General features: G+C 49.3%; 2 protein-coding genes across 8 annotated transcripts in view; one reads left to right on the top strand and one right to left on the bottom strand.

Annotated features, from left to right (window-relative positions):
* Window positions 1–7,907, bottom strand: part of DPP8 (dipeptidyl peptidase 8) — a 58,154-nt gene extending 50,247 nt beyond the window's left edge. For 2 of the 4 annotated variants that reach the window (XM_075006419.1, XM_075006422.1), the window contains exon 1: window positions 7,748–7,907. In XM_075006419.1, coding sequence (XP_074862520.1) covers window positions 7,748–7,799 — 52 coding nt within the window. In that variant the 5' untranslated portion in view covers window positions 7,800–7,907. Of the gene's footprint in view, window positions 1–1,640; window positions 1,895–7,747 lie in introns of those variants that run through there. The other 2 variants (XM_075006421.1, XM_075006420.1) reach the window with 2 other exon arrangements.
* Window positions 7,908–7,984: 77 nt separating this feature from the next.
* On the top strand, window positions 7,985–24,956 carry HACD3 (3-hydroxyacyl-CoA dehydratase 3). 4 transcript variants are annotated; one of them, XM_075006401.1, is made up of 11 exons: window positions 7,985–8,137; window positions 9,104–9,146; window positions 10,625–10,698; window positions 12,756–12,920; window positions 14,435–14,486; window positions 15,009–15,119; window positions 16,347–16,474; window positions 17,035–17,147; window positions 17,896–18,002; window positions 22,321–22,452; window positions 23,407–24,956. In XM_075006401.1, the coding sequence occupies exons 1-11, from the start codon at window positions 8,051–8,053 to the stop codon at window positions 23,481–23,483; spliced, it is 1,089 nt and encodes a 362-aa protein (XP_074862502.1). In that variant the 5' UTR covers window positions 7,985–8,050; the 3' UTR covers window positions 23,484–24,956. The 4 variants fall into 4 exon arrangements, with proteins under 4 accessions (XP_074862502.1, XP_074862504.1, XP_074862506.1 ...); XM_075006403.1 differs by lacking the exon at window positions 15,009–15,119; XM_075006405.1 differs by lacking the exons at window positions 7,985–8,137; window positions 9,104–9,146; window positions 10,625–10,698 and adding an exon at window positions 11,129–11,325.
* Window positions 24,957–25,049: the final 93 nt, after the last annotated feature.

Genomic DNA, 25,049 nt, shown 5'->3' on the forward strand with positions numbered 1-25,049 from the left:
CAGCCCTGCAGCGGGTGCCCTGGGGGGAGTGCTGGCGGTGAGTGTGCAGCCCTGCAGAGGGTGCCCTGGGGGGAGTGCTGGCGGTGAGTGTGCAGCCCTGCAGCGGGTGCCCTGGGGGGAGTGCTGGCGGTGAGTGTGCAGCCCTGCAGCGGGTGCCCTGGGGGGAGTGCTGGCGGTGAGTGTGCAGCCCTGCAGAGGGTGCCCTGGGGGGAGTGCTGGCGGTGAGTGTGCAGCCCTGCAGAGGGTGCCCTGGGGGGAGTGCTGGCGGTGAGTGTGCAGCCCTGCAGCGGGTGCCCTGGGGGGAGTGCTGGCGGTGAGTGTGCAGCCCTGCAGCGGGTGCCCTGGGGGGAGTGCTGGCGGTGAGTGTGCAGCCCTGCAGCGGGTGCCCTGGGGGGAGTGCTGGCGGTGAGTGTGCAGCCCTGCAGAGGGTGCCCTGGGGGGAGTGCTGGCGGTGAGTGTGCAGCCCTGCAGCGGGTGCCCTGGGGGGAGTGCTGGCGGTGAGTGGGGGCCCTGCAGAGTATGCCCGGGAGGGGGGGGAGTGCTGGCGGTGAGTGGGGGCCCTGCAGAGAGTGCCCGGGGGGGGGGCGGTGAGTGTGCAGCCCTGCAGAGGGTGCCCTGGGGGGGGAGTGCTGGCGGTGAGTGTGCAGCCGTGCAGAGGGTGCCCTGGGGGGAGTGCTGGCGGTGAGTGTGCAGCCCTGCAGCGGGTGCCCTGGGGGGAGTGCTGGCGGTGAGTGTGCAGCCCTGCAGCGGGTGCCCTGGGGGGAGTGCTGGCGGTGAGTGTGCAGCCCTGCAGAGGGTGCCCTGGGGGGAGTGCTGGCGGTGAGTGTGCAGCCCTGCAGCGGGTGCCCTGGGGGGAGTGCTGGCGGTGAGTGTGCAGCCCTGCAGAGGGTGCCCTGGGGGGAGTGCTGGCGGTGAGTGTGCAACCCTGCAGAGGGTGCCCTGGGGGGAGTGCTGGCGGTGAGTGTGCAGCCCTGCAGCGGGTGCCCTGGGGGGAGTGCTGGCGGTGAGTGTGCAGCCCTGCAGAGGGTGCCCTGGGGGGAGTGCTGGCGGTGAGTGTGCAGCCCTGCAGAGGGTGCCCTGGGGGGAGTACTGGCGGTGAGTGGGGGCCCTGCAGAGGGTGCCCTGGGGAGCAGCGCTGGCTGAGTGGGGTCCCTGCAGAGGGTGTTGGATGGGGGTGGAGGTACTGGCTGCGGGGGAGGGGCAGGGCAGTGGTCCCGTGCACGCAGCCCGGCCAGGGAAGGGGGCGGGGGACAAGCACTCGCCCAGCGGGGTGCTGTCGCTAGCCCCCTACCGGGGCGGTGGCGGTGGCGGGCTGCCGCGCTAGGCGGGCACAGGACGGGGGGCTCTGGCCCTGCGAGGCGGGAGGTGTCAGCCCCGCAAGGAAGGGAGCGCAGGCAGCCCTGGCCGGCACCGGCTGGAGGGAGAGCAGGGGCAGCCCTGGCACGGGGGGGAGCTGCAGCCTGGCGAAAGCGGGGAACCCCCGGCCCTGCGGGGAGAGGCGGCGGGTCCGGCCCTGCGGGGGTGTTCAGAGCCCCACGGCCGGGCGGGGGGTCAGAGGGGGCCTGAGCCGGCCCCGCCGGGCGGGGGGAGAACGTCCTATCGCCCGGCGAGCGGCTCCCCCAGCCCGGCCCGGTACTCACGGCGCGGCGGGCGGGCGGCTCTGCCGGCGGGCCCGGGCTGCAGCGGCGATCGCAGCCGGCGCTTCCGTTTCCTCGAGTCGCTGCGCGCGGAGCCGCGGCCCGGCCGCCGCGAGCCGCCCGCGCGGCCCAGCCGGGACACTGCCCCCGGCAGGGAGGGAGGAGGCGCTGCCGGCAGCGCGCCCTCCTCCCGCGGGGGCCGGCCCAGGGCGGCGGGGCCCGCTCCGGGCCTGAGGCGGGCCTGGCGGAGGCCGAAGCCAGGTCCCGCCGGGGCTCTGCGGCAGCCCGGGGTCCCCGGGAGCCAGTTCCGCCGCCGGGGCTGAGACCCACCCCCCCGCGAACACCAGGCGGCCGGGGACGCGTCCTGCCCCGGCAACGCCGGCCTGTGCGCTGGGAGAGGGCCTGAGAAGGGCCGCAACACAACTGGGCAGGGGGTGGAACGGCTTCCGGGGGATGGACTGGGTGTGCCCGGCCTTGCTCGGGGCCTGCGGGGGCTCATGGCGGGGGCTGCAGGAGGTGGGGTGTGGGGGGGCACTCAGGGCAGGGGGCGCAGGAGGTGGGGTGTGGGGGGCTCAGGGCAGGGGGCGCAGGAGGTGGGGTGTGAGCTTGCTGTATTTGTATTTACTTTCACTACACTGCACTTAATGGAAACACAACTAAAATGGACTTAGGGTTAACATGCCCGTTATCTGAGAGTTCCGGATAACAGAACACCGGTTATGAAAGAGTTTCCTGTACATAAGACTGGGACTTTTCAGCTAGAAAAAGAGATCACTAAGTGGGATGTTACAGAGAGCTGTAGAATTATGATAAATATCAGAGGTAGCTGTGTTAGTCTGTGTCTTCGAGAACAAGAAGTCCTGGGGCACCTTATAGATTAACATATTTTGGAGCGTAAGCCTTCGTGGGCCCAGATCTTAGTCATCTGATGAAGCGGGTCTTGGCCCACGAAAGCTTATGCTCCAAAATAACTGTTAGTCTGTAAGATGCCACAGGACTTCTTGTTCTCAAATATAATTATGATGTGTGTGGAGAAAGTAAACAAGGAAGTGTTATTTATTCCTTATAACACAAGAACTAACCATCACCTAATGAAATTAATGGGCAGCAGGTTTAAAACAAACAAAAAAGGAAGTATTTTTTTCATGCAACTCTCAGCCTGCCTATAGAAATCCTTGCCAGAGGATAATGTGAAGGCCAAGACTATAACAGAGTACAAAAAAGAACACATAAATTGATAGGTCTATCAATGGCTTCTGTTGGGAGGGTTACTTCCACCACTGTTCCGACACTACAAACATGAGCATTAGGGAAGGGAAGTAGTACCCTGGGGCTTGTAAAGAACTGGGGATCAGCCCAGCTGGGGCAGTGAGTCAAACTGAGTTTTCCAGAAACTCTGCTAAAGAAAGAGCTTTTGGTACAAAAAGTGGAGCTTGAGATGATACAGGATGTTCACTTTCTTTGAGCAAACAGAAGGATTGTCCCAGGGGGTCCCCAGCTCTCAAAGAAGGGGGGAAAAGTCTTTGGCTTAGTAGAGACCCATAAGACTGATTGGTGGCCAGTGCTGAGCTTCTAGCAGGTGTACGGGAATCATTGGTGTCTTTAAAATAAATATTTTGCTGAGAAAGAGCTTACGGGCAGCTGTAAAAAGAGCACACACAGGTACTGGTCTTTCAGCAGACTGGCTTGCTGGGATACTTGCTCTAAGACAGGGAGGTGAAGAGACTTAAAACCCTCTTGAGAAAGGAGTGAGGCAAAGGCACCAGCTGAGAGATAGCTGACAGCTGGAATTCTGATAAGGCATTCCTGGACTGGACCACAGGGAGGAGAGGGTGGTGCTGTTACCCTGAAACTGCAACACTAACTCAATGTTCCCGCTAATATTTTCCAGGCACGTGCAAATTTTTCCATCCTTGCATGGAGAATAATTTTTATGTGGACCGAGGCATATGCAAATGTGCACCACTAGTAGAAACAAAGAACCTAAGTGTGGGTGCTCTGCTAATCAGCTGGTGGCATCTGAATCCACCCGAGTGGCTGCACAAGCACACAGCTCACGCTGTACTTTGCTCCACAGTTTTCAGAATTTTGAGGGACATTTTCTAATTAATGTGAAAATTCACTGCTTAATCAATGATTCCTTTAAAACCAGTTTAGTTTCCATCCCTGTCAGCTATCCCATGCAAACATCAAATATTTTTAGTATGCCTAAACCTGTACTTGTTCACTGATAACCATAGGATTTGATGTTAAATCAAACTACAAATCTCATCACAACCTTAACTGTGAAGCTGCTACAGATATCTTTCTATTAAATGAATTAATGAGATCAGATATGCTAAATCTGTAAGTCAAGGTCAAAAGAAAACATCATGTGGTACAAATGAATGCCACTTCAGCTCAAGTGCTTTCTCCAATCTGCAGCTCATTTGTGCACTGTTGCCTGTTTATTGTCTACTGACATTTGACCCTACAAAGTAAGACCACATAGGGCACTTGCCTCACTATGGTTAATCTTAAATTGTTACTTAAATCTTACATTGATCCTTGTTGCTGTCCCGTACTAGGCCCCTCGATCCCATACACAAGGGGTGCAATGGGAGTTGAATGGGACAGTGCAGGGAGGCAGGGCCTGCAGAGGAGGGCAGCCTTGGGCCCCTTAGGTCCAGCCCTGGATGCACCCTACACACCTGCAAGGATCCACATCATGTCAATGGGGTTCTAAACAGGCACACGTATACACCCGTGCAGACCTCAGTGTGGGACTGCAGCCTTCATTTGTATGACGGCTCAATCTGGAAATGGCCCAAGAGAAATTCAACCAACGAAAAATGCATTCTCACAAAGTAAGAAGCTAACGTCTTTGCCCTTCATCTTTTGCCAAAGAATCTAGTTGATAATTGACAGCCCAGTAGTTTGTTAGCACCTGGCTGGGGCATGGGTTTACCCAGTCTTACAGAAACTGGTTTAGCTACTCCACAGACTCACCTGGGAAACGCATTTCAGTCACGACTTTGGCTTACGTTCATAATTGGACCAGGAGGCTACTGGTCAGCAAGTTACGAGTTTCCAAATGATACCTCAACTGGCATGCCTTGTACTAAGATGAGTAGAGTAGTGTGTAGGGTGTGAATACTAGATGTGTTCTCTCACAGTACAGGATCGGGACCCTGTTTGGACAAATGCTGAACAATTACGCATGTATCTTTTCCTCTCCTTTTGCAAAGTAAAAAGGTTAAGAATTTGTACTCACAGACCTTACAATGCACCAAAGGCTTTGGTGGCAAGAAATATTTTGAAGGCAGCTGAAAGAAGAGCAAAGAAACTAACAACCAACTGGATTGTGTGTGTGTGCTTTTCCTCCTCCTCCGCCTTCTTACTCAATTCACACCACTCCTTGTATGTCCAAAGGCACAGTATGCCGACTCATGGTGCTGTGCATCAGGACCAATTGAAACAGCGGGCCCTGACAGAACCTTCAAAAGACTTTACAAGCAGCATTAAGAATTATACCCTGAAACAGCAGTGCCCATTATCAACAAGAGACTCTTGTGTTCTTTTTATAGCCATGGCAAATGTAAAAAAGCAGAGTTAAAGTACATATGTGCATCTCCTGAATGATGATAATTTTAACTAGCAACACACACACTTACAAGGTGCTCCTCTCCACAGTTTGAGGGCGTTTGTGTAATTTAGATCCAGAGCAAAGAACACCCCCCACAAACTAACCAGTAACCTCTCCAAACTCCACCCTCCTCCAAAGCATAATGTGTCACCAGTTTGGCTGGAGGCAGCTGAGAGTGGTCAGGCAAAGCTGACGCATGGAGGTTACTCTGAGGCAATACACAGCAGCTGACAAAGATCATACGGTGTTACTTCAAACTGGACAATCGCACAGTTCTACACAGGATGTAAATTCACTTGTCAGAAGAGGCAACATGCCAGGAATTACCTGGGGCCAAGGTCAGGTTGGGAGATTTATCTGCGGCCATGGGTTGCACACGGTGGCAGCAGCAGCAGGGGTTGCCTCCCCTACAGTCGCTGCCCATTTTGGTCAATTTCATAGTCACAGGATTTAAAAAATAGTGACTTTGATGATTTGAGCCATTTCAGTCAGAAATTTCATAGTGTTGTAATTTTAGGAGTCCTGATCCAAAAAGGAGTTGTGGGGATTTGCAAGGTTATTGTAAAGTGGTTTGCAGTACAGCTCTGACTTCTAACCTTCTTCAGACCTGGATGTCTGGCAAGTAGTGGCTGCTGGCTGGGAGCCCAGCTCTGAAGGCAGAGTCACCAGCAGCAGCACAGAACCAAGGATGGCATGTTATGATATTGCTACCCTTGCTTCTGTGCTGCTGCCAGAAGTAAGGGTAACTTTACTGGCACCCACTCCCAAAATAGCCTTGTGATACCCCGTGCCCTTTTGGCTCAGGAGCCCCAGTTTGAGAAATGTTAGTGTTTCCCAGGATATTTGTATAGTATAGGATAAAACTCACAGAAGATACGATTTCACAGTGGAGACCAGATTTCATGCTTCATGATGTATTACAAGGCCATAAATTTGGTACAGCCCTACAGGTAGTACACTGCACCCACATTTGACACCACTAGCACAAAGTCAGCCTGGAAACTGTATCTGCACTCATGGTTAGGAAACCACCATGCCAGGCCTAAAAACTGACTAACTAGAATTAAGGAAATCTGAGGGTCCTTGTTTTCTGTGAAGCGATCCCCTGGTGCTCCTAACACCGCACATAACCCCCAGCCCTAGGTAATCCCCTGGCCCACTTTCCAGGAGAGGGGACAAGGTGGGAGCAGAGCAGAGGCAGGGGCCCCCTAGCACCTTGTCCCAAGCACAGTGACCACAGCTAGGCAGGGGAACCAGAAATCACCTGGGATAGTCCTGTGGTGGCTACATAGTCCTGATCTGGGCTAGCATGTCAGGGCGACCAATGCCTCCCATGTTGGCCAGGTCACTCCCATTAACAAGTTTTGCCCTGGCTTTTTTTTTTTTAAAATACAGAAAGGGCATTTTCTTAGTGGTTCTTCCCAACTGACCAGTTGAAAAAAATGAAGAAAACAAATGCCCAGTTAACCAAAGAAGTTGGGTGTGCTGCCACATTGGGGCAGGCAGTGATGAAAGGTGCTGGTAGTGGGGCTCACGGGTCAGTCCAAGCTGGGGCAGATCTCAGGGGGTGAGGGTGTCAGCCCCAGTTGCAGATAGTGTGGAGACTGGGGAAGGGATCTCTGAAGGAAAGGCAGCTCCAGCCACAGGCAGGCTGCACAGTGCATGGAGCTTGGCAGGATTGTCAGCCACAGGCAATTTGATGGTCAGCCCCAGGTAGCAAGGGGTTTAGGCACTCAGCCCCCCTCTGCAGGTGGTTCAGATGCTCAACCCCAGCCCTGGGTGGCCTGGAGCATGGAAGTTGGGAGTGTTTGCCAGCCCAGGCAGTGTATGCATGTGTGAGCGCACAGGTGGCAGCTTGCAGCTGTGGTGAGCCCGAGCCGTCTTGAAATACAGTCACCTTACAGCACGGTCCTCTGCACAGCCATCCAGCACAGCTTCTGAGTCAGAGCAGCCAACAACCTCACCAAACCAGGTAGCCTCTTCCTCAGGACTAAAAACACACCAGATATGCTACAACCACTTTGCCATGGTGCACCAAGCCTGCATGTTGTCCACATACCCCTATTCCACACACCCCTGCTGCAATCCCTTACCCGACTGCACCAAGCCTCCCTGCATCACATACCAGTGCTATCCATAGCCCAGCCACGCCAGGCACTGGCAAACCTAACTGCACGCTACAAGAGTGCTACACATAGTACACATTAGCACCTTGCCCAAGCAAGCTGCACCATGCACGGGTGCTAGCCATCGCCCAGCTGCACCATGCACTAGTGCACTGCCCAACCAAGCTACACCATGGACGGGTGCTACAGCCCAGTCTCACCGTGACCTGATACACTGCCCAACCAAGACACACCCCGTGCAACCGGCACACCTTCTAGGTGTGCTGCACCATCCCACCTAGAGGCACTGAGCCCCCTGACAAAGAAAAAGTAACGCGTTCGCCCTCCAGCCGTGGCAAGGGCTAGCTGGCTTTTAGCACCTGCAGTAGAGGCTCGTACGCTAAGCTCCAGGGGTCCCGGGGTCGGTTCCATACACAGATAACTGGGACGTGCCAGGGTTACACCAGCACTGGCGGGTGCTGCCCGGGGTGGTGCGCAGGTGCAGGGCCCAAGCGGGTCACACCACGCACCGCTGCTACCCCTGGCCCAGCCCCTCCGACGGGCGGGCACCATGAAGCAGCGCGCATGCGCATCGCCGCGGGCTCTGGCCCCGCCCCGCGTCCCGGGCAAACTGGGCCTCGCGCGGAGCCGCTGGAGCCCGGCTCGGCCGCGCCGCCGCCATCATGGAGCGCGCGAACCTGACCCCGCACGTGCACTGGGCGCAGCGGCACCGTGAGCTCTACCTGCGTGTGGAGCTGAGCGACGTGCAGGTAGCGCCGGGACCGCCGCACAGCGCCCCGATCCCGGGCCCGTGCACCCCGGCGGCCGTTCCCCCCTAGCGCCCTGGGCCCGTGCACCCCGGCGGCCGTTCCCCCCAGCGCCCCGATCCCCGGCCCGTGGACCCCGGCGGCCGTTCCCCACCAGCGCCCCGATCCCCGGCCCGTGCACCCCGGCGGCCGTTCCCCCTTAGCGCCCCGATCCCCGGCCCGTGCACCCCGGCGGCCGTTCCCCCCTAGCGCCCTGGGCCCGTGCACCCCGGCGGCCGTTCCCCCCAGCGCCCCGATCCCCGGCCCGTGGACCCCGGCGGCCGTTCCCCACCAGCGCCCCGATCCCCGGCCCGTGCACCCCGGCGGCCGTTCCCCCTTAGCGCCCCGATCCCCGGCCCGTGCACCCCGGCGGCCGTTCCCCCCTAGCGCCCTGGGCCCGTGCACCCCGAGAGCTGCTCCCCCCATGCCCCAGTCCCGCGCACCTCGGCGGCTGTTCCCCTGATGGCCCGGTCCTGTGCCGTACACGCCGGGAGCTGCTTCCCCACCCCCAGCTCCCCGATCCCAAGAACCACCGGGGTCGCTCCCCCCAGAACTGCAATCCCATAAGCTGGGGACCGCTTCCCCAGTGCCCCCAATTCTAGCTCCATTGACCCTGGGGCCCGGTCCTGGGCCGCCCGGACCGCAGGGCACCTGGCCTCGGGGAGATGTTCTGACCCATGTACAGCTCATGTAGCCTGGGGCTCCGCCCTCCGAACTGTGCAGGCCCATCCCATGATTGGGCCTTAGGCACCAAGAGGAAGGCTCACACAGCACAGGTATACCTGTATCCTGCACACCTCGCTGCTTGAGGCTCCCACGCTTGTCTGGCTCAGATTCTGAAACCAACCACCTGCCCCAATCCTGGTATTAAAGGGCTTGTTTTTGAAACGAGTGAGTGCACACTGCCCAAAACACCCTCTCTTTCCTCAGAGCCCCGAGATCTCCATTACGGACAACGTGCTTCATTTCAAAGGTAGGTGACAGTTCGTTTTAAAGTTAATTGCATTCTTGAACCATCTGTGCCAGGGTGAGCTGCTTGCCATGCTCAGACATGCAGACCCACTGGACAGAGGGAAGGATTGGCAAGGGGTTGCTGGCCACTGTTCTGTAATTTCTTTTCTTTCGCTGGGTCTACGCTAGACCTGAAAGTTGATCCTAGATACACAGGTCCAGCTCCAGCCATTGTGTAGCTGGAATTGAAATATCTAGGATTGACTTATCTGGCCATCCTCACGCCTTGTGATAAGGAGTACAGTGGTTAACTGTCAGGCCCTGATAGTTCGATTTTGCAAATCCCTACTAGGCTCGTAAAATCGAACCCCAGAAGATCGATCCTGACCGGGTAAGTATAGACATACCCTTTGTCAAAATGGTTGAGGCCACTGTCCTCGACCCCTGCAGTCACCCAGAGTTTCTGGGTGAAGTGCAACACAACACAGCTGGAGGTTTCAGATAAATGTTCTAGGACTAGCTAAGGCAGTTGTTACAATCACCTTTCTTGGTAGCAGGTCATATTTCATTTTTAAAAAAATGCATTTAATTTACATACGTCCACTGATTTCCCTGCGTCTTTCCTGAAGCTTCACATTCATAGCCTACTATCACAAAGGCCTGGTGTGCAAATGCCATCAGGTTTTGGATCAGGAACTAAAATTCACTTTGAAAGGTAAATTGATTCCTTTGTAAATTGATTCCTTGTTTTTCTTTTGACTGAGCAATACAACCTTCAGGGACCTAGTTTGCTGTTTGGTTTGTCAGGTTAGTACTAGAAAACCACTGTCTTTTTGGGCATTAGGAATTTACTGCATATCTTTTATAATGGATCCTTGAGTTCGTATTCCCGACTTGTACCTCTGACGTATATGGTAAAAAAGTAAAGGGTTGGTTTAGATTGTGTCGAACTTTATGTGGGCAGGATTATTTTACAGTGGCTTCAGTGGCCTGTGCTCCAAGATGTAGGAGTGGAAGAGGCTTCAAGAAGCCCCTTTAAAAGAGCATAGCTTTTGATGAGCCTCTTGGCTCTCATGGGGAGGCACCTGGCTTTGCAAATAGACTGACGAACCCTTGTGTGTATTTCCACTGTCATGACCCGTGTAGGGATTCCCTCCTTGCATCTTAACTTAGGCCCCGATCCTTTGTTGTGATAGCCCCCATTGGGTAGACTTATCCCTCCCAGAGCTTCCTGCCTCACAGGACAGTCCAATCCCAGTGCTGTATCCTCTGTTATCCTCCTATGAGGCACCCAATGCATTTTTGAATGTCTCTTCGTTAAAAGCGAATGAAACTCGAGAAGGCTGTACCACTCTTTGCATTTCCATTATTAAATAGCGTGAGCATGCATCACATTGGGGCAGGGGGGCCATTTTGTAAACAATCATTCAGTGTTGAAAGTACATGTTGGAGATGGTCTCAGTGGTAACTTTACACTGATTGTTGCTCCTTTTCTTTTAGCCCAGGGTCATGGTGCCAAGGGGGACAATATATATGAATTTGAGCTTGCGTTTCTAGAACCAGTCAAGCCCCAAGTAAGTATTTTTTTCTATGCTTTACCAATAAAAAAAATTAGTGGTAAGTTGTTTAAAAAATCTCAAGGAAACATGCTTTACTTCCCCTATGATCCTATTTAGGATTGCTTCCTGATGTTGTAACAGATGATTTTACTTACATCAAAAGTCCCAAATGCCTAACATGTTCAATACCTCATCTTTGAGCCTGATTCTGCAACCTTTCCTCACAAACCTACATATGCACCCACCCTGGAGAGCAAGCAGAACCCCAGTGCCACTGTGAGAGAGGGTTATTTAGGGTGGGGAGGTGGTCACCAATCTGGATTATTGAATGTCGCAGAGCTGATAAGAAAAGAGCAAAAAAACCCAAGAAACTTTCACTTTGACTTGCAGCTATACAAGCAGCATCTTGATGCTTCCTCATTTATAGTTCACAGGATCATAGAACGCTAGACCGGAAGGGACATCACCGGAAGAGGTCATCAAGTCCAGTCCCCTGCCAATTCTTTTTGGACTTTTTAAAACAGACACAGTTGGTGCTTGACAAAGAGAGTCAATCTCCTTTCTTTTAGTTTTACCTCTGCAAGTTCTGTTGAGAACTCATTGCAGCTGATGCTGGCAGTATTATTATGCTTAGCCTGAAATGTATGTATGAAGGAGGGGTGGGTGGTTCGTGGGATGACTAACAGGCCGTAGCACTTTCTGCATTTAGGTCACTAGTTCAGCTCCAACCTGATGTGGAGCAAGAAAATAATTGATTAGGTGATGAGCTTTCATGGGACAGACCCACTTCTTCAGATCTGGAAAATTCTGAACTTCCCAGATTCAGAATTTTCCAGATGTGAAGAAGTGGGTCTGTCCCATGAAAGCTCATCACCTAATAAATTAGGTTGTTAGTCTTTAGAGTGCTACAGGACTGCTTTTTGTTTTGTGAAGATACAGACTAGCACAGCTACCGCTCTTTGGCCGTGTCTACGCTAGCCCCAAACTTCGAAATGGCCACGCAAATGGCCATTTCGAAGTTTACTAATGAAGCGCTGAAATGCATATTCAGCCCCTCATTAGCATGCGGGCGGCCGCGGCACTTCGAAATTGATGCGCCTCGCCGCCGCTCGTATTGTCCCGACGGGGCTCCTTTTCGAAAGGACCCCGCCTACTTCGAAGTCCCCTTATTACCATCTGCTCCTAGGAATAAGGGGACCTCGAAGTAGGCGGGCTCCTTTCGAAAAGGAGCCCCCTCGGGATGAGACACACCGCGGCGAGCCGCTTCAATTTCGAAGTGCCACGGCCGCCCAGATGCTAATGAGGTGCTGAATATGCATTTCAGCGCTTCATTAGTAAACTTCGAAATGGCCATTTGTGTGGCCATTTCGAAGTTTGGGGCTAGTGTAGACACGGCCTTTAACTGATATTGATCGTTACCCTCCCTTGCCTGTTTAGTGCCCTGTATGCAATCAGCTGGGGGAGTCTTGTGCAGTGGGTCTACTGACAGCTAGATGATCCCCAAAACTACCACCACTGTGGTGCCATCCTTGATAGGCAGCTATTGCAGAAAGGCCGGGGTGGTGAGTACTGAACTGCCTGTTTACCCGTATGGTGTTTCAACACTACAGTGAGGGCAGGATTGCAGACATACCCAAGCTAGCTTTAACCCAGATAGTTCAGGCCCCAGAGCAGTGAAGCTGCAGCAGTGTGGGTTTCTATGTGGGCCTGCTGCTTGAGTGATTAACCTGGGTTATTAGTGGGCTTATCCCTCCTGTATTTTTGTAGCTTGCTGCTGCTAGAGTTAAACCAGCTCAGGTTTGTCTGCGCAACCTGCAGTCAGACCCTGTGATGGCCAGGCAGACATATCCTTAGACACCACGCTTCCCCGTCCATTTCACGGCAGGCACAAATATGCCACACTGTTGCTGTCTGTGGCATAGGATAGGGAACTGTGCTATCCAGAGCTGTCCGCACAAAACATTTCACCAAACCCTGATTTAATCAAAACATTCTTGTGCTGTTCAGCTAATGGTATATGTTCTTGTGTCTGCCTGCCCTCCCCTTCCCCTCCCCTGGGGTATGTTTCATAGCTGGTGTACAAAGTGACTCAAAGGCAGCTGAACATCACGGTGCAGAAGAAAGAAAGCAACTGGTGGGAAAGACTCACCAAACAGGAGAAGCGCCCGTTGTTCCTAGCCCCAGATTTTGATCGCTGGCTCGATGAATCAGATGCGGAAATGGAACTCAGAGCAAAGGTCTGTACTCGGCATGCACTCGGTGCAGCTAGGAGCGCGTATCCTCAGAACTAAAAGTACCTATTTTATTTTACATCAGCTCTCATCAGTGAGTTAACACATTTAAGTTTGTTTAGTGGTCTGTCTAGCACGCTGGTTGCAAGATCCAAATTAAAGAATAATAAACAGATTCAGTATAAAGACCTGAAACTAAAAGGGAGAGGCAGTACTATGGGAGTTGTTTGGTTTAAATTGAGCATTATCTGTGAGTCTGGAGTAGGGTCCCATTGTGCTAGGCACTGTGTAAATATATATGGATGGTCCTTGCCCTGAATAGATGGTGTAGTCTAAACGAGCTGACGTCTACTGGATATCTGATGTTGGCAGAGGGCTCCAGGTACAAACCAGAGTCTCCAAAAGTTGAGGTGCCTGACCATGAGCGAGATTATGTCCTCCACTATCCTTAAACACGACTACCTCAGGCACACGCTTGCTTTTTGCTTATGTTGCTATTAGAATTCCCCACTACCCCCCAGTCAGAATGGTGTCAAATAGATCTGGCTGTGAACTTGGCAGGTTGTTATCCCTGAGTAACAGGTTGAACCTCTCTTGACCTGCACCCTTGGGACATGAGTGGTGCCAGATGAGACAATTTGCTGGACCATGGGAGGTCAGTATTGTCTAGCACATTACCAACACTTCCATTGCTTACTGGGCTCTTGGAAGACATTTAGGGGTAAATTACAGCTAAATAACAGCACAGAACACAGGAGCTACAAATGGTGGCTCTAAACAAACTTTATGGGACCATGGAAAACTTGGCACACCCATGATAAGTGGTCACCCGGCTAACTAAAATCATGCCAGGTAACGGATGTTGCCGGACAATGGTGTTCCAGATTAGAGAGGTTAAACCTGTAGTATGGATGTGCTGTTTCCTCCAGTCAAAGATCAAGAGAGACTCCCCTTTTAAAACATCTTGGCCTTGCTTGTGTGAAAGGCAGAGTCCAGAGGCTGGTTTAAACTGAGGATTTCCAGATGGAGTGTCCAGAAGCAGCCTTCTGAGCTGCCAAGCCAGGCCAGTCTTTATATTCAGCTGTGTGATCATTCAGATGGATTCAGCCAGCTCTCTACTGCTTCCAGAACAATTAGCAAAGAAAGAACAGTCCCTCCCAGAAAGGACACGGGCAACTGTGCAAAAGAACCATTTTGAGTGATAACAATCAAGAATTAACATGGAAAATGGCAGTTTTCACAGCAAAAGCATTTAGTCATTTTATGAAAATATACAGTGGAGGTCGCACAGCTAGTTAGACAAACATGACCTTTTACAGTAACATTCTTTCCTGATAATGAAAAAAATGTGCATAATTTTGCCTAACTATAAAATTTAACACTTTGGAGCAGGGAATGGAGTTTTTTGCATGTAATACACCACTTGCTTTGCAACAGAACAGTTAACTAAATATTAGTTGCTAATTACTGCATAGAAATATTACATGAACACCCTTTAAAACTGTATCCCTAATTTTTAGGAAGAAGAACAGATTAACAAAATGAGAATTGAATCCAGAGTCCCTAAAGACCGTAAGTGATTGTATCTTTAAATTAGTAAGGTTGATTCGGTGGCTAAGATTATGGGAATAGTTTGCTGATACACACCACAGGCAAAATATTATCTCTGTAAGCATGTGCTTAGGTACCTCTGATACTATCGCAGTAGGGTCGCCAGATGTGTTTTCTCACTGTAAAACTAGCACGCAGCACTTTATAATCTATATAACTACTTACAAGCATGGTAAAATAACACTGCTGTTTCATGGGGGACTTGACAATTTTTGTCATCAGTAGTGGGCGCCTGTGAGGTGAAAGCCCAGCCTAAGCTGACATAGGTGCATTACTCCTTTTATTCCAGTGCTGAGTTTCCCTTGAATCTGTGTGGCAAATTGTTTGGTAGGCCTGTATTGTCCAGTATAGAGTGAAATCTTGTTTTCTCTTGTAACCCACCTCCCAACTTGAAAGACTAACTCACCTTACCACTGAAAGCCAGTTGCAGAAATTGCAATGCTGTTGCTTTGTGCTAACATGAATGTTTAACATTGATTGTAGCTTTCAGACAGCTGAGGAGAGGATATTTGTTCATGTATAATCTTGTGCAGTTTTTGGGGTTCTCCTGGATTTTTGTGAATATGACAGTTCGCCTGTTTATCTTAGGAAAAGGCAAGTAATAAGCACTATTTTATCCCTGATGTTTCTTCCTCCTTTATCCTTGGCCATAATTGCTAAGCAATATCATTTACATTAAGCCACATAAAACTGGTAATGCCTCACTGAAATGCATAACAAAATCCTCCCAAAAGTTCTATAGCATTGTGAACAGGACCTGTAAATAATTACAGTCCCTTTCAATTATGGACATCAGTAATATTTGCTATATTCTGTATATGCTCAGTTTTAATTCTAGGGAAAAATTGTGTGGATGGGTGGGGGAAGGGGGATGAAAAATATCTCACCTGAGCCTGAGTGGGTGAGAGAGTATCTTTTATTGGACCACCTTCTGGTGGCAAGAGAGACAAGTTCTGTGCAGTTCGAAAGCCAGTTTCCCTTGCCATCAGCAATTGGTCCAATAAAAGATATTACCTCCCACCTCCTGGGACCAGCACACCTCCAGTTGCACTGCCTTACACTCGAGTCAGATGGTTCATACATTTAGAAAACCAGTATTACTAAAAACGCGCTGGCTTGAATGTTATTTTTCTAAAAGATCAATTGTCCATTCAGTTAATCCCTCCTTTTTCCATATTTACTGAAATGGCTCTAATTTTACTTGCACTGGGGTGTGCAAAGTGGGGTATAGGTCCCCCCGGAGAGGTATGAAATTTTATAAAGGGGGTTCAGCACGATCAGCTGCTGGGTCTCAGGCTCATCCAGCTAAAAATGTTGAAATATGTTACTCTCTTTACTTGCATGTATTCACATTTACTTACTGATTAATAACATTTTTACATTCTACAGCTTTATTTTCTTACACATACCGAAAGGTTTTTGGTTTTTTTCATATGAACATAACCAAAATATCCATTGGTTTAGATTACATTAGGCACGTTGGGGAAGGAGAGCTGCTAATTGCAGGGATGAAAAGTGGGGCCCAATGTAAAAAAGTTGCTCGCCCCCTGGACTAGAGGACCCTTGTGGCCCCTCTAACCCTTTGACACCGTGATTCTTTCAACATAGGACTTTGGCAGGGTAATGTCTTTAAGGCCCTCTCTCTGGGTTCACGCTAGCCTGAACCTATTAACTGTAAATATAATACACTGAATTTTCCCAACACAAATCTAGTTCTAAAATATTTGAGTGAGTTGGTGTATGTTGAGGGCTGTGTGTCAAGCTGGCTTCTCCTGGCAGGCAAAATCAGGTGCCCTAAAATGCTCTTTTGTTTCTCGATAGATTCCTTCTACGACACATTTTACACCATTGCCAACGTGATGTATTTCTGTCAGGCACTAGCGTTTGTGGAGATCCTGAATTCACTAGTTGGAATTGTCAGGTCACCATTTATACCTTCTTTAGTCCAGGTAAAATTTTTAGACTCCACACCCCCAGATTGTTACAGTTCATATAACGATAGTCTTGGACATTAGGGCTTAGAAAACAGCTCCTGTGTATGGGCTGGGGAACAGCGTCAACTTGGAGCTACCTTACGATATATTTTGCCCCACAAGTTGGAATTTATGCTTCCTAGCCTGGTTTGCTAGGCTGCTTTCTTGGGTTGTGTGATAAGGAAAGGATTTGGGGCAAAGGCAGGAAACATTGAGGGGTGGGGAAGACCTCATGGACTTGGACCAGCTCAGCTTCCCACAGCAAACACACTGTGCTGCAAACACTGTGGTCCCCTTCTCTCTGCTCCTGGGTTGGCCCCTGTCATGGTGTGTACAAGGCTTAGGGAGCACTTCCCTAGCCAGCTCTCAGGGGGGCATGCCGTGGTCTTCCAGCAACACTAACGTGTCCTGACCCTGAGCTGTCTGTGCCTAGGGCTCTAAAAGAGCCTGTGCTGTGTATTTCTAGTGGTGGGCTCACGGTGTGTTGGTAGTGGTTTGGTATACTCACACGTACGTGTTGGTGTTCTGCTAAACAGGTTCTTGGAAGAAATTTTGTCTTATTTATTGTCCTTGGAAATGTGGAGGAAATGCAGAGGAGAGCAGTGGTGTTCTTTGTATTTTATTGCTGGAGCATTATTGAAATATTCAGGTTTGTGTGACCTTTTTTTTTTCCCCCTTTGATGTGCCTGGAATCCCAGGGTCTCCTGAAGAACATCCTTTGCTTTAAAATCATTTTGATTTTGGCCATTAAGAAACACCCTGTGGTACTACCATTATAGCCCCTGCTGGTAAAACCTTGCCTGGGGGAGGGGTTAGGTTTGTCACAGCGTTAGTTGTCTTTCTAGCTTCCTCTATCAGGCAGTGTCTGGGACTGACTCCAACATGAGATGCAAGAGCACACACTGTTCCATGTCTGGGAAAATTCACAGCTGTGTTCCTCCGCCTGTTTATTAGCCTTCGGAAGGGAAATCTGATTTTCATGTCACTCTCCCTCAGTAGGAAAATCTGACTTTCATTTCACTTTCCACAGGAAAGTCAGACTTTTGGCTGAAGAACCGCACAGAGTCTGGAATTTCCGGTGTTTGTCAAACTACATAGCATTTTTTTTTCATTTTTTGGGGATCCAGACTGAAATAGTTGAAGAAAGCAGGCAGTCAAACCTGTCCATGTTGCCAGGATAACAGATCTAGTCCAAGGAAAAACATACATGCTGCAGCTCCACGTCAAACAGTCCCTTTTTGAATATTCTTAATCCTTATTTACAATTAAGCAATAACTAAAGAAATGGTTACAGGGTTTATCATGAACAGCTGCCATTCATGATACTGTACAGTGATTTTGCACCATACTGTCACATAAGTGGAAAGTTAAACATGTCACACTGAATTTTTTTCTAGGTATCCATTCTGCATGCTTTCCTGCATTGACATAGAATGGAAATTGCTAACTTGGATCCGCTACACCATCTGGATTCCTCTCTACCCATTAGGAGCCGTGGCAGAAGGTACACTTCAAAAACAGAGTCTTGGAGCTTAGTTTGTTCTGTGTAGAGCTGAGCAAATAATTTGTATGTTGGTTTGGTGGTGGAATTGAAACACGTGACAAAAAATAAGTTTATTTTGAACCAAAGTTAATTCATTTTGGGGGGTTGGGTGTGGTGTGGGTTGGGTTCTTTTTTTTGTTTGTTTGGTTGGTTGGTTGTTTTTCTTTTTTTTTTTTTCTCCCCCAAAAGCAAAACAGTTTCATTCTGGTTGACCACAGTGTTTCAAAATGAAACTGCAGCTTTTGAAGCAACATTTAGTTTGTTTGTTTCAAAACAAAACACTTAATAGCTTTGTTTTGATTTTTATGTTTTTCCCTCATTTTTTATTCAGACAAAATAATTTTCTGAATTTGACCTGAATTTCCTTAGTTTTGGTTGCCTGACAATTACATTTTTGGCACATTTGTTAGTTGATTGAAAATGTTTACTCAGCTCTCATTAAATCAAATGTACTTGACTGCCTCTTGATCATGCCTAGGGCTCTACCATATTCTCAGCAATGAAAAATGCAACACAGACTGTGAAATTTGATCTCCCCCTGTGAAATCTGGTCTTTTGGGAGCTTCCCCTCATAGCCTGTGGATTTCATGGGGGAGACTGTTTCTCAAAATGGGGGTCCTGACCCAAAAGAAATTGCAGGAAGGTTGCAAGGTTATTTTAGTGGGGGTTCCGTTATTGCCTTAGTTCTGTGCTGCCTTCCCAGCAGGATGGCCATAGGGTGGCAGCTCTTGGCCAGGTGCCCAGCTCTGAAGGCAGCACCGTACCAGCAGCAGCACAGAAGCAAAGGAGGCAATACCATATCATGCCGTCCTTACCCTTATGCTGTTGCCTTTAGAGCTGGGCAGCTGGAGAGTTGCAGCTGTTGACTGAGGACCCAGCTCTGCAAGCAGCAGTACACAAAGTAAGGCTGACAATACAACATCATGCTACCTTTGCCGCTGGGCTGCTCCTGTGGTGGTGCTGCCTTCAGAGCTGGGCTCCCAGTCAGCAGCTGTTGCTCTCTGGCTACCCAGCTGTGATGGCAGCGCTCCTGCAAGCGGCAGTGCAGAAGGAAGCATAGCAATACCCAGCCCCTCCTACAATAACCTTATGACCTGCACACAACTCAGTTTTGGATCAGGACCCTGACAGTTATAACACCATGCAATAGATTGAAGTAGCTGAAATAATGAAATTTAAAATTTTTAAACCCCTGAAATGGCCCATGAATTTGGTAGATCCCAAGTGATGTCTAAAGGGTGAAAGCTAAACGTAACGTAGGCACCAGTTCCCAGTGTTTACATGTCGAAAACCATCACCGTGATTATCACCCTGGCTGGGTGCATCAGAGAGACCTATGTGTGGACTGGTGCAGACAATAAACTTAACCTCTGAGCCATGGAGGAGGGATGAGGGAGAGGTGACAGCATCAGGGAAGCTTGCACAACCATTGGCCTTGCTTTTCTTTGCTCTTTGTGTACATTAAGAACTTCTGGCTCCAGCTCTGTCACTTCCTCTGGCCACTCTTAAATCACTCGTAACACCACATGTCCAGAGTGCTGGGCCCCTGTCTGCCAAGAGGTGCATTTTACAATTACACTAGGGCAGCGGTTCTCGGCCTTTTCGAGATGGTGACCCATTTTGTCAAGACTTTGTACCTGAGGCAATTCAAAACCGGGGGGGGGGGGGGGGGGGGGGGGGGGGAGTTCTTCCATGGGAAATTTTTTATAAATCTTGATTCACTGCCCCCATATCACTCCCAGGCTTAAACCCCTGACAGCCCCAAAACATCCTGCCACCTACCTCATATGAGCACCACTGCTGCTGCCTGCAGCTCCTTTGCCAGACCACCACCACCATCACCTCCACGCAGTTCACTGTAACCCTCCTACTCCCTTCTCCCACCTGCAGCATGGCAGGGCAGAGACGGGGGGTCAGAGGAGTGAGCGGTGGAAGCTTCAACTGACTCCTTAAAGTCCTTAAACATCTGGTTTACAGCCACCCAGCCGGTGACCCTTAGAAAATCTAATGGTGACCCGTGTTTGGGTCCCGACCCTTAGGTCGGGAATCCCTGCACGAGAGTGAGCCACGTCGCCTCCCAGCTGATGCCCTTGAAGGCTTTGGTAATTGAGAAGAGTTATGTGGCCAGAGATGCTCAAAGCCTATTTTCCAGGGGATGGGAGATACTGGAGCAAGGGTGAATCAGTGCTAGTGCTCTGAACTTGAAAAGTCCTGCTAGGCTAAGGGGAAAGAGAGGAGAATGGTCTCGAGTCAGGCTGTCTCCCTTCCCAGGAGAGACTCTAAAGTCTTTTTGGTAAACAGGAAGAGCAGGAGAACCAGGTCTTGGTAGGAGCAAATCCCCACTGCTCCTGCCTCCAGCAAAATCTTTCAGCCCCTATTGGCCAGAAACCAGCCAGTGGGAGCTGCAAATTGTGCTGCAGTGTCCCTACCCTCAGCAGAATTTCCCAGTTCCCATTGGTCAGTTTTGTCTGTCCAGCCAATAGAAGCTGAGAGATTTTACTGGGACAGTGCAGCCCAATTTCTCGGTTCCCATTGGCCGGTTTCCAGCTAGTAGGAGCTGAGAGAATTTCTTGAGGGGAGGGGGCAGCACTTGAAGTATTGCCCCCTCTGCAGCCCTAGGGGCCTGCTGTTGGCCAGATTAAAAGGCTTGGGGGAGGGGAACCAGCCCCCAGAGCCTGTCTTGCCTGCTCCTGCTGTACACCCCTAAGTACAGTGGACTCTCACAAGGAGCATGGCCACCTTCAGAGGCCATTGGGGAGCACGAAACGTGTTTTCAGGGCCAATTTGAAAGCAATTACTTTGGGGTGGGGGAAATAGGGCTCTCATTGTCTCACTACACGTTGTCGTGTGTAGAGATGAATGGTGTGTGTTTGCATTAACTTCTGTTTCACTGGCTGGGATTTCTACAGTAGAAACTTGTATCAATTTTAGTTGCTAATTAGATGAGAAACAACAGGATGCACTGAACCTAACAAGGTGCATATGTTGCTGCTGGGAGTGGGTCCATAATATTTCCTACTAACAAACTAGGAAAATATCATGACTTAAGTGCAGCTGTGTTTGAAGATGCCACTGAAAAGTACACGTTGAACCTCTCTTGTCCAGCACTCTCAGGACCTGACTGATGGCAGATGAGAGAATTTGCTGGATCGCAGGTGGTCAATATTTTCAAGCAGCATTACCAACACTACCACCACTTACTGGGCTCTTAGAATACACGGGCTACGTCTACACTAGCACACTACATCAAAGTAGCCTATTTCGAAGTAAGGACATTGAAATAGGCTACTTCGACGCGTATCATCTACATGTCCTCCAGGGCTGGTGCCATCGACGTTCAACGTCGAAGTAGCAACGGGGAACATCGAAAGGAGCCGCCCCGGAAGGAAAAGTGGAGCGTCTACACAGACAAGCGCTCCCTGTCCAAATAAGGGGTCAGCAAAGCCCCAAGCCGCTCCCTTAAAGGGCCCCTCCCAGACACACTTGCCGTGCACAGCACAAGATCCACAGAGCCGACAACTGGTTGCAGAATCTGTGCATGCAGCATGGACCCCCAGCTGCAGCAGCAGCAGCCAGAAGCCCTGGGCTAAGGGCTGCTGCACATGGTGACCACAGAGCCCCACAGGGGCTGGACAGAGTGTCTCTCAACCCCTTAGCTGATGGCTGCCATGGAGGACCCCGCTATTTCAAAGTAGCAGGATGCGGATCGTCTACACATGCCCTACTTCGACATTGAACGTCAAGGTAGGGCGCTATTTCCATCTTCAGATGGGAATAGCGATTTCGACGTCTCACCGCCTAACGTCGATTTCAACGTCGAAGTAGCACACGGCGTGTGTAGACACGATGCGTTCTATTTCGACGTTGCGCCAGCTACTTCAAAGTAGCTGGCTAGTGTAGATGCACCCATGGAGGGGTAGATTAGAGCTAAGTAACAGCACAGAACACTGAGAGCCAGGACTGGCTCTGAGTGCCAGGACTGATGGCTGTAAACAAACTTTATGGGACCACAGGAAACTTGGCCACACCCATGATAAGTAGTTATCCAGCTAACTAAAAGCATGCCGGATTATGGATGTTGCCGGACTAGAGTGCCAGATTAGAGAGGTTCAACCTGTAGTTAATGATGAAGTCTCCAGATTACAAGAGTTGGTAAAAGTATCAAAATATTTTACCATCAAAAGGGAACATCTTTAAGAAGCCTTATTTCTTGACCAGCTCTAGCGTTTACCTTGTACTTTGAGTTTTGCCTATAATCTTTTTGGTATTCTCCTTTCAGCTGTGTGTCTGATTCAGGCCATTCCAGTCTTCAATGAAACAGGGAGGTTTAGTTTCATACTGCCATATCCGCTGAGCATCACAATCAAATTTTCATTCTTTCTTCAAATCTATCTTATAATGTTATTTTTAGGTAAGTTTTTGTTTCATTGTGTTTTCTTTCCTGTTGAAATACCAAAGGTCAGTTAAATACAAAAAAGGGCATAACAGATTGCAACTTTAAATTAGCATAACTGATTGTTTGAGCCCAAATTGGTCTAACAGTGTCCCGTATTCAGACTTGTAGTGAATGGCACAGGTTAACCCAAAAAGGAGACCTCAATGACAGATCACCTTGAAACACATGCAGATACACCAGAGGCCAAAAATTACACAATTATATCAGTATCATTGGGTAAAAGGGCGGACTTCTGCAGGTTTTTGCCGGATTCTGTGGTTAGTTCATAACTACACAAATATTAAGCAAAACAAATAGATACTAATGGACTATGAGGAAGCAGTTCCGTGGAGCACTTCAAAGAAATCTTTTAAATAGTTTAATGTTTAACAGATCAAATGAAATTGTTTGTTCTGTCTCATTAGTGGACCAGTGATAAACTTGTACTGTGTGCAGGTTGAACCTTTGTCTCTGTGAATAGAAAAGTCTCACTGAGGTCAGAGAAACTTAGAATCCAGCCCGTGATTTTTAAATGAAAAACTTAACTCTAAACTTCCATTTCAATGGATGGAAAAGTACTTAACTGACAATCCCTGTTTACGTTGTTTAGTCTAATGTGGGCTGTTAAGGTCAGTGACACTTTTTCTGGCAAGCCTATCATAAAATTCTAGGATTCTCTCCCTCTTCCTTCTAATACTGCTACCCTGCCACGGTGACCACAGGAATTCCTGTGCAACCCTGCAATAACTGTAGCGGTTGTTGCAGTCTCAGCCCTACTCCAGGTAGGACTTGTTTGCCTTTAGCTTCTATAGTTTTCTGTAGGAGTGAAAAGAAATCCTAAATAATAAATTTTAACTCAGGGTAGGCATCTATTGTAAGTAATCAGTAATGGTTTTCATTTCTGCCTGAGCAATTATTTATCTTTTTCAGGTCTGTTTGTAAACTTCCGTCACCTCTACAAGCAAAGGAGGCAGCACCTTGGATCAAAAAAGAGAAAGCTAAAGTAAAGCAGGGACTACAATGCCTTCCTTGATCTAACATCTTAATGACAGGACCCTCTGATTCTTACAGTTTTACCTATTATAATGGACAGGATTTTGTACAGCTAAATGATCATGTTATGATTTAATACCAACTCTTCAACTAGCATTCCCATATACTGTATTGTGTTCCTCTTCAGTCATATATGCATGACACAATGTTGAACGATGGCAATAGTGAAATGTTTCCAATCAGCTACTGTATTATAAAAAATACTCTATTGTTTGCATATAATGTGCTTACAAAGACCTGAGCAGCTCTAACTGGGAATAGAATGGTTATTTTCAATTGGACATTTGCTCTCTTTCAGATAATATTGCAGACAGGGCTTCTTGTGCTGGGTTATCATTTGGGCCATCCACTCCATGCTCTGTGAAACTGACTGGGAAGGGCCTGAGGAGAAGAGACCATGAACAGCAAGGACAATGTATTTATTAAGCGTTAGTGCTTGGTCTGCTTGTTTTTAGCAGGCTTTTGCTGATACATTTAAATCTGGGAGCAACTAGTATCAGCATCGGACACTATACGTTGAACCTCTCTAGTCTGGCACCCTCAGGACCAAACCAGAGAATTTGTTGGCCCATAAGGAGTCAATATTGTCTAGCACATTAGCAACACTTGCACGGTTACTGGGCTCTTAGAAGACATTTAGGGGTAAATTACAGCTCACTAACAGCACAGAACACTAAGCGCCAGGACTCTGGCTAATGAAAATCATGCCGGACCACTGATGTTGCTGAACAAGAGAGGTTCAACCTGTACCAGGTTGTTTTTAACACATGTGAGATAGGAAGGCTTTCCCATGCTCTCCAGTGGAACAGAAATAGGTTCTGGTGTTCAGCAGCCCTGACTAGCTACATCTATCCAGTGCTTAGTAGGAGCTATCAGCACCTTTGAAATGTCCCTCCCCTGTTGACATAGGAGTTCACACGGTCTTGTGGTCACTGTCTGCCCTTTCACAAGGAGTTTAAATGCCCAGACTTCTGCTGTAAAACCAGGAAAGGTAGGGCTGAGGTTCCCTTCTTTGCCATTCATCCCCCAGTAACTCACAAAAACTGGACTTCCGCTAGGAAATGTAGAAGTAAAGCAGGCCTTTCTTGAGATGTTCACACAACCTTTCTTGGATCACCATAGAGAGTTCAGACCATGTCCTCCTCTTTTTGCAAATAGTGGGTCAAATCTCTTTGCTCAAACCCTGTTGAGAAGAAAGCAAGCACCTGTTTTCCTACTCTCTGAATGCGGAGGACTGCGACTAAGGCATCTGCATGCTAGGTTGGCAGTCTGCTTTTGGGGTGTAGTGTTGGGAACTTCCTATAGTAAGGGGCCATTTTGGTATTGTGTACCAGATCTCAGCTAGTGATGTTTCACACTTCTGCTCTGGTAAATTTTAAACAAATAAAATTACTTTTGCAACAAAAAAATAAAAAGCTTAAAAATGAGCTGTTCTCATTCCTGGCATCCTTTGTGCAGACTTCTGCAATCCCAACCTAATCTGCCGGTTTTAGTTCCTTTGACCTTTATCTCAGGTCAGG

This window comes from Carettochelys insculpta, chromosome 12 (assembly GCF_033958435.1).
Source record: "Carettochelys insculpta isolate YL-2023 chromosome 12, ASM3395843v1, whole genome shotgun sequence".
Classification (NCBI taxonomy): Eukaryota; Metazoa; Chordata; order Testudines; family Carettochelyidae; genus Carettochelys; species Carettochelys insculpta.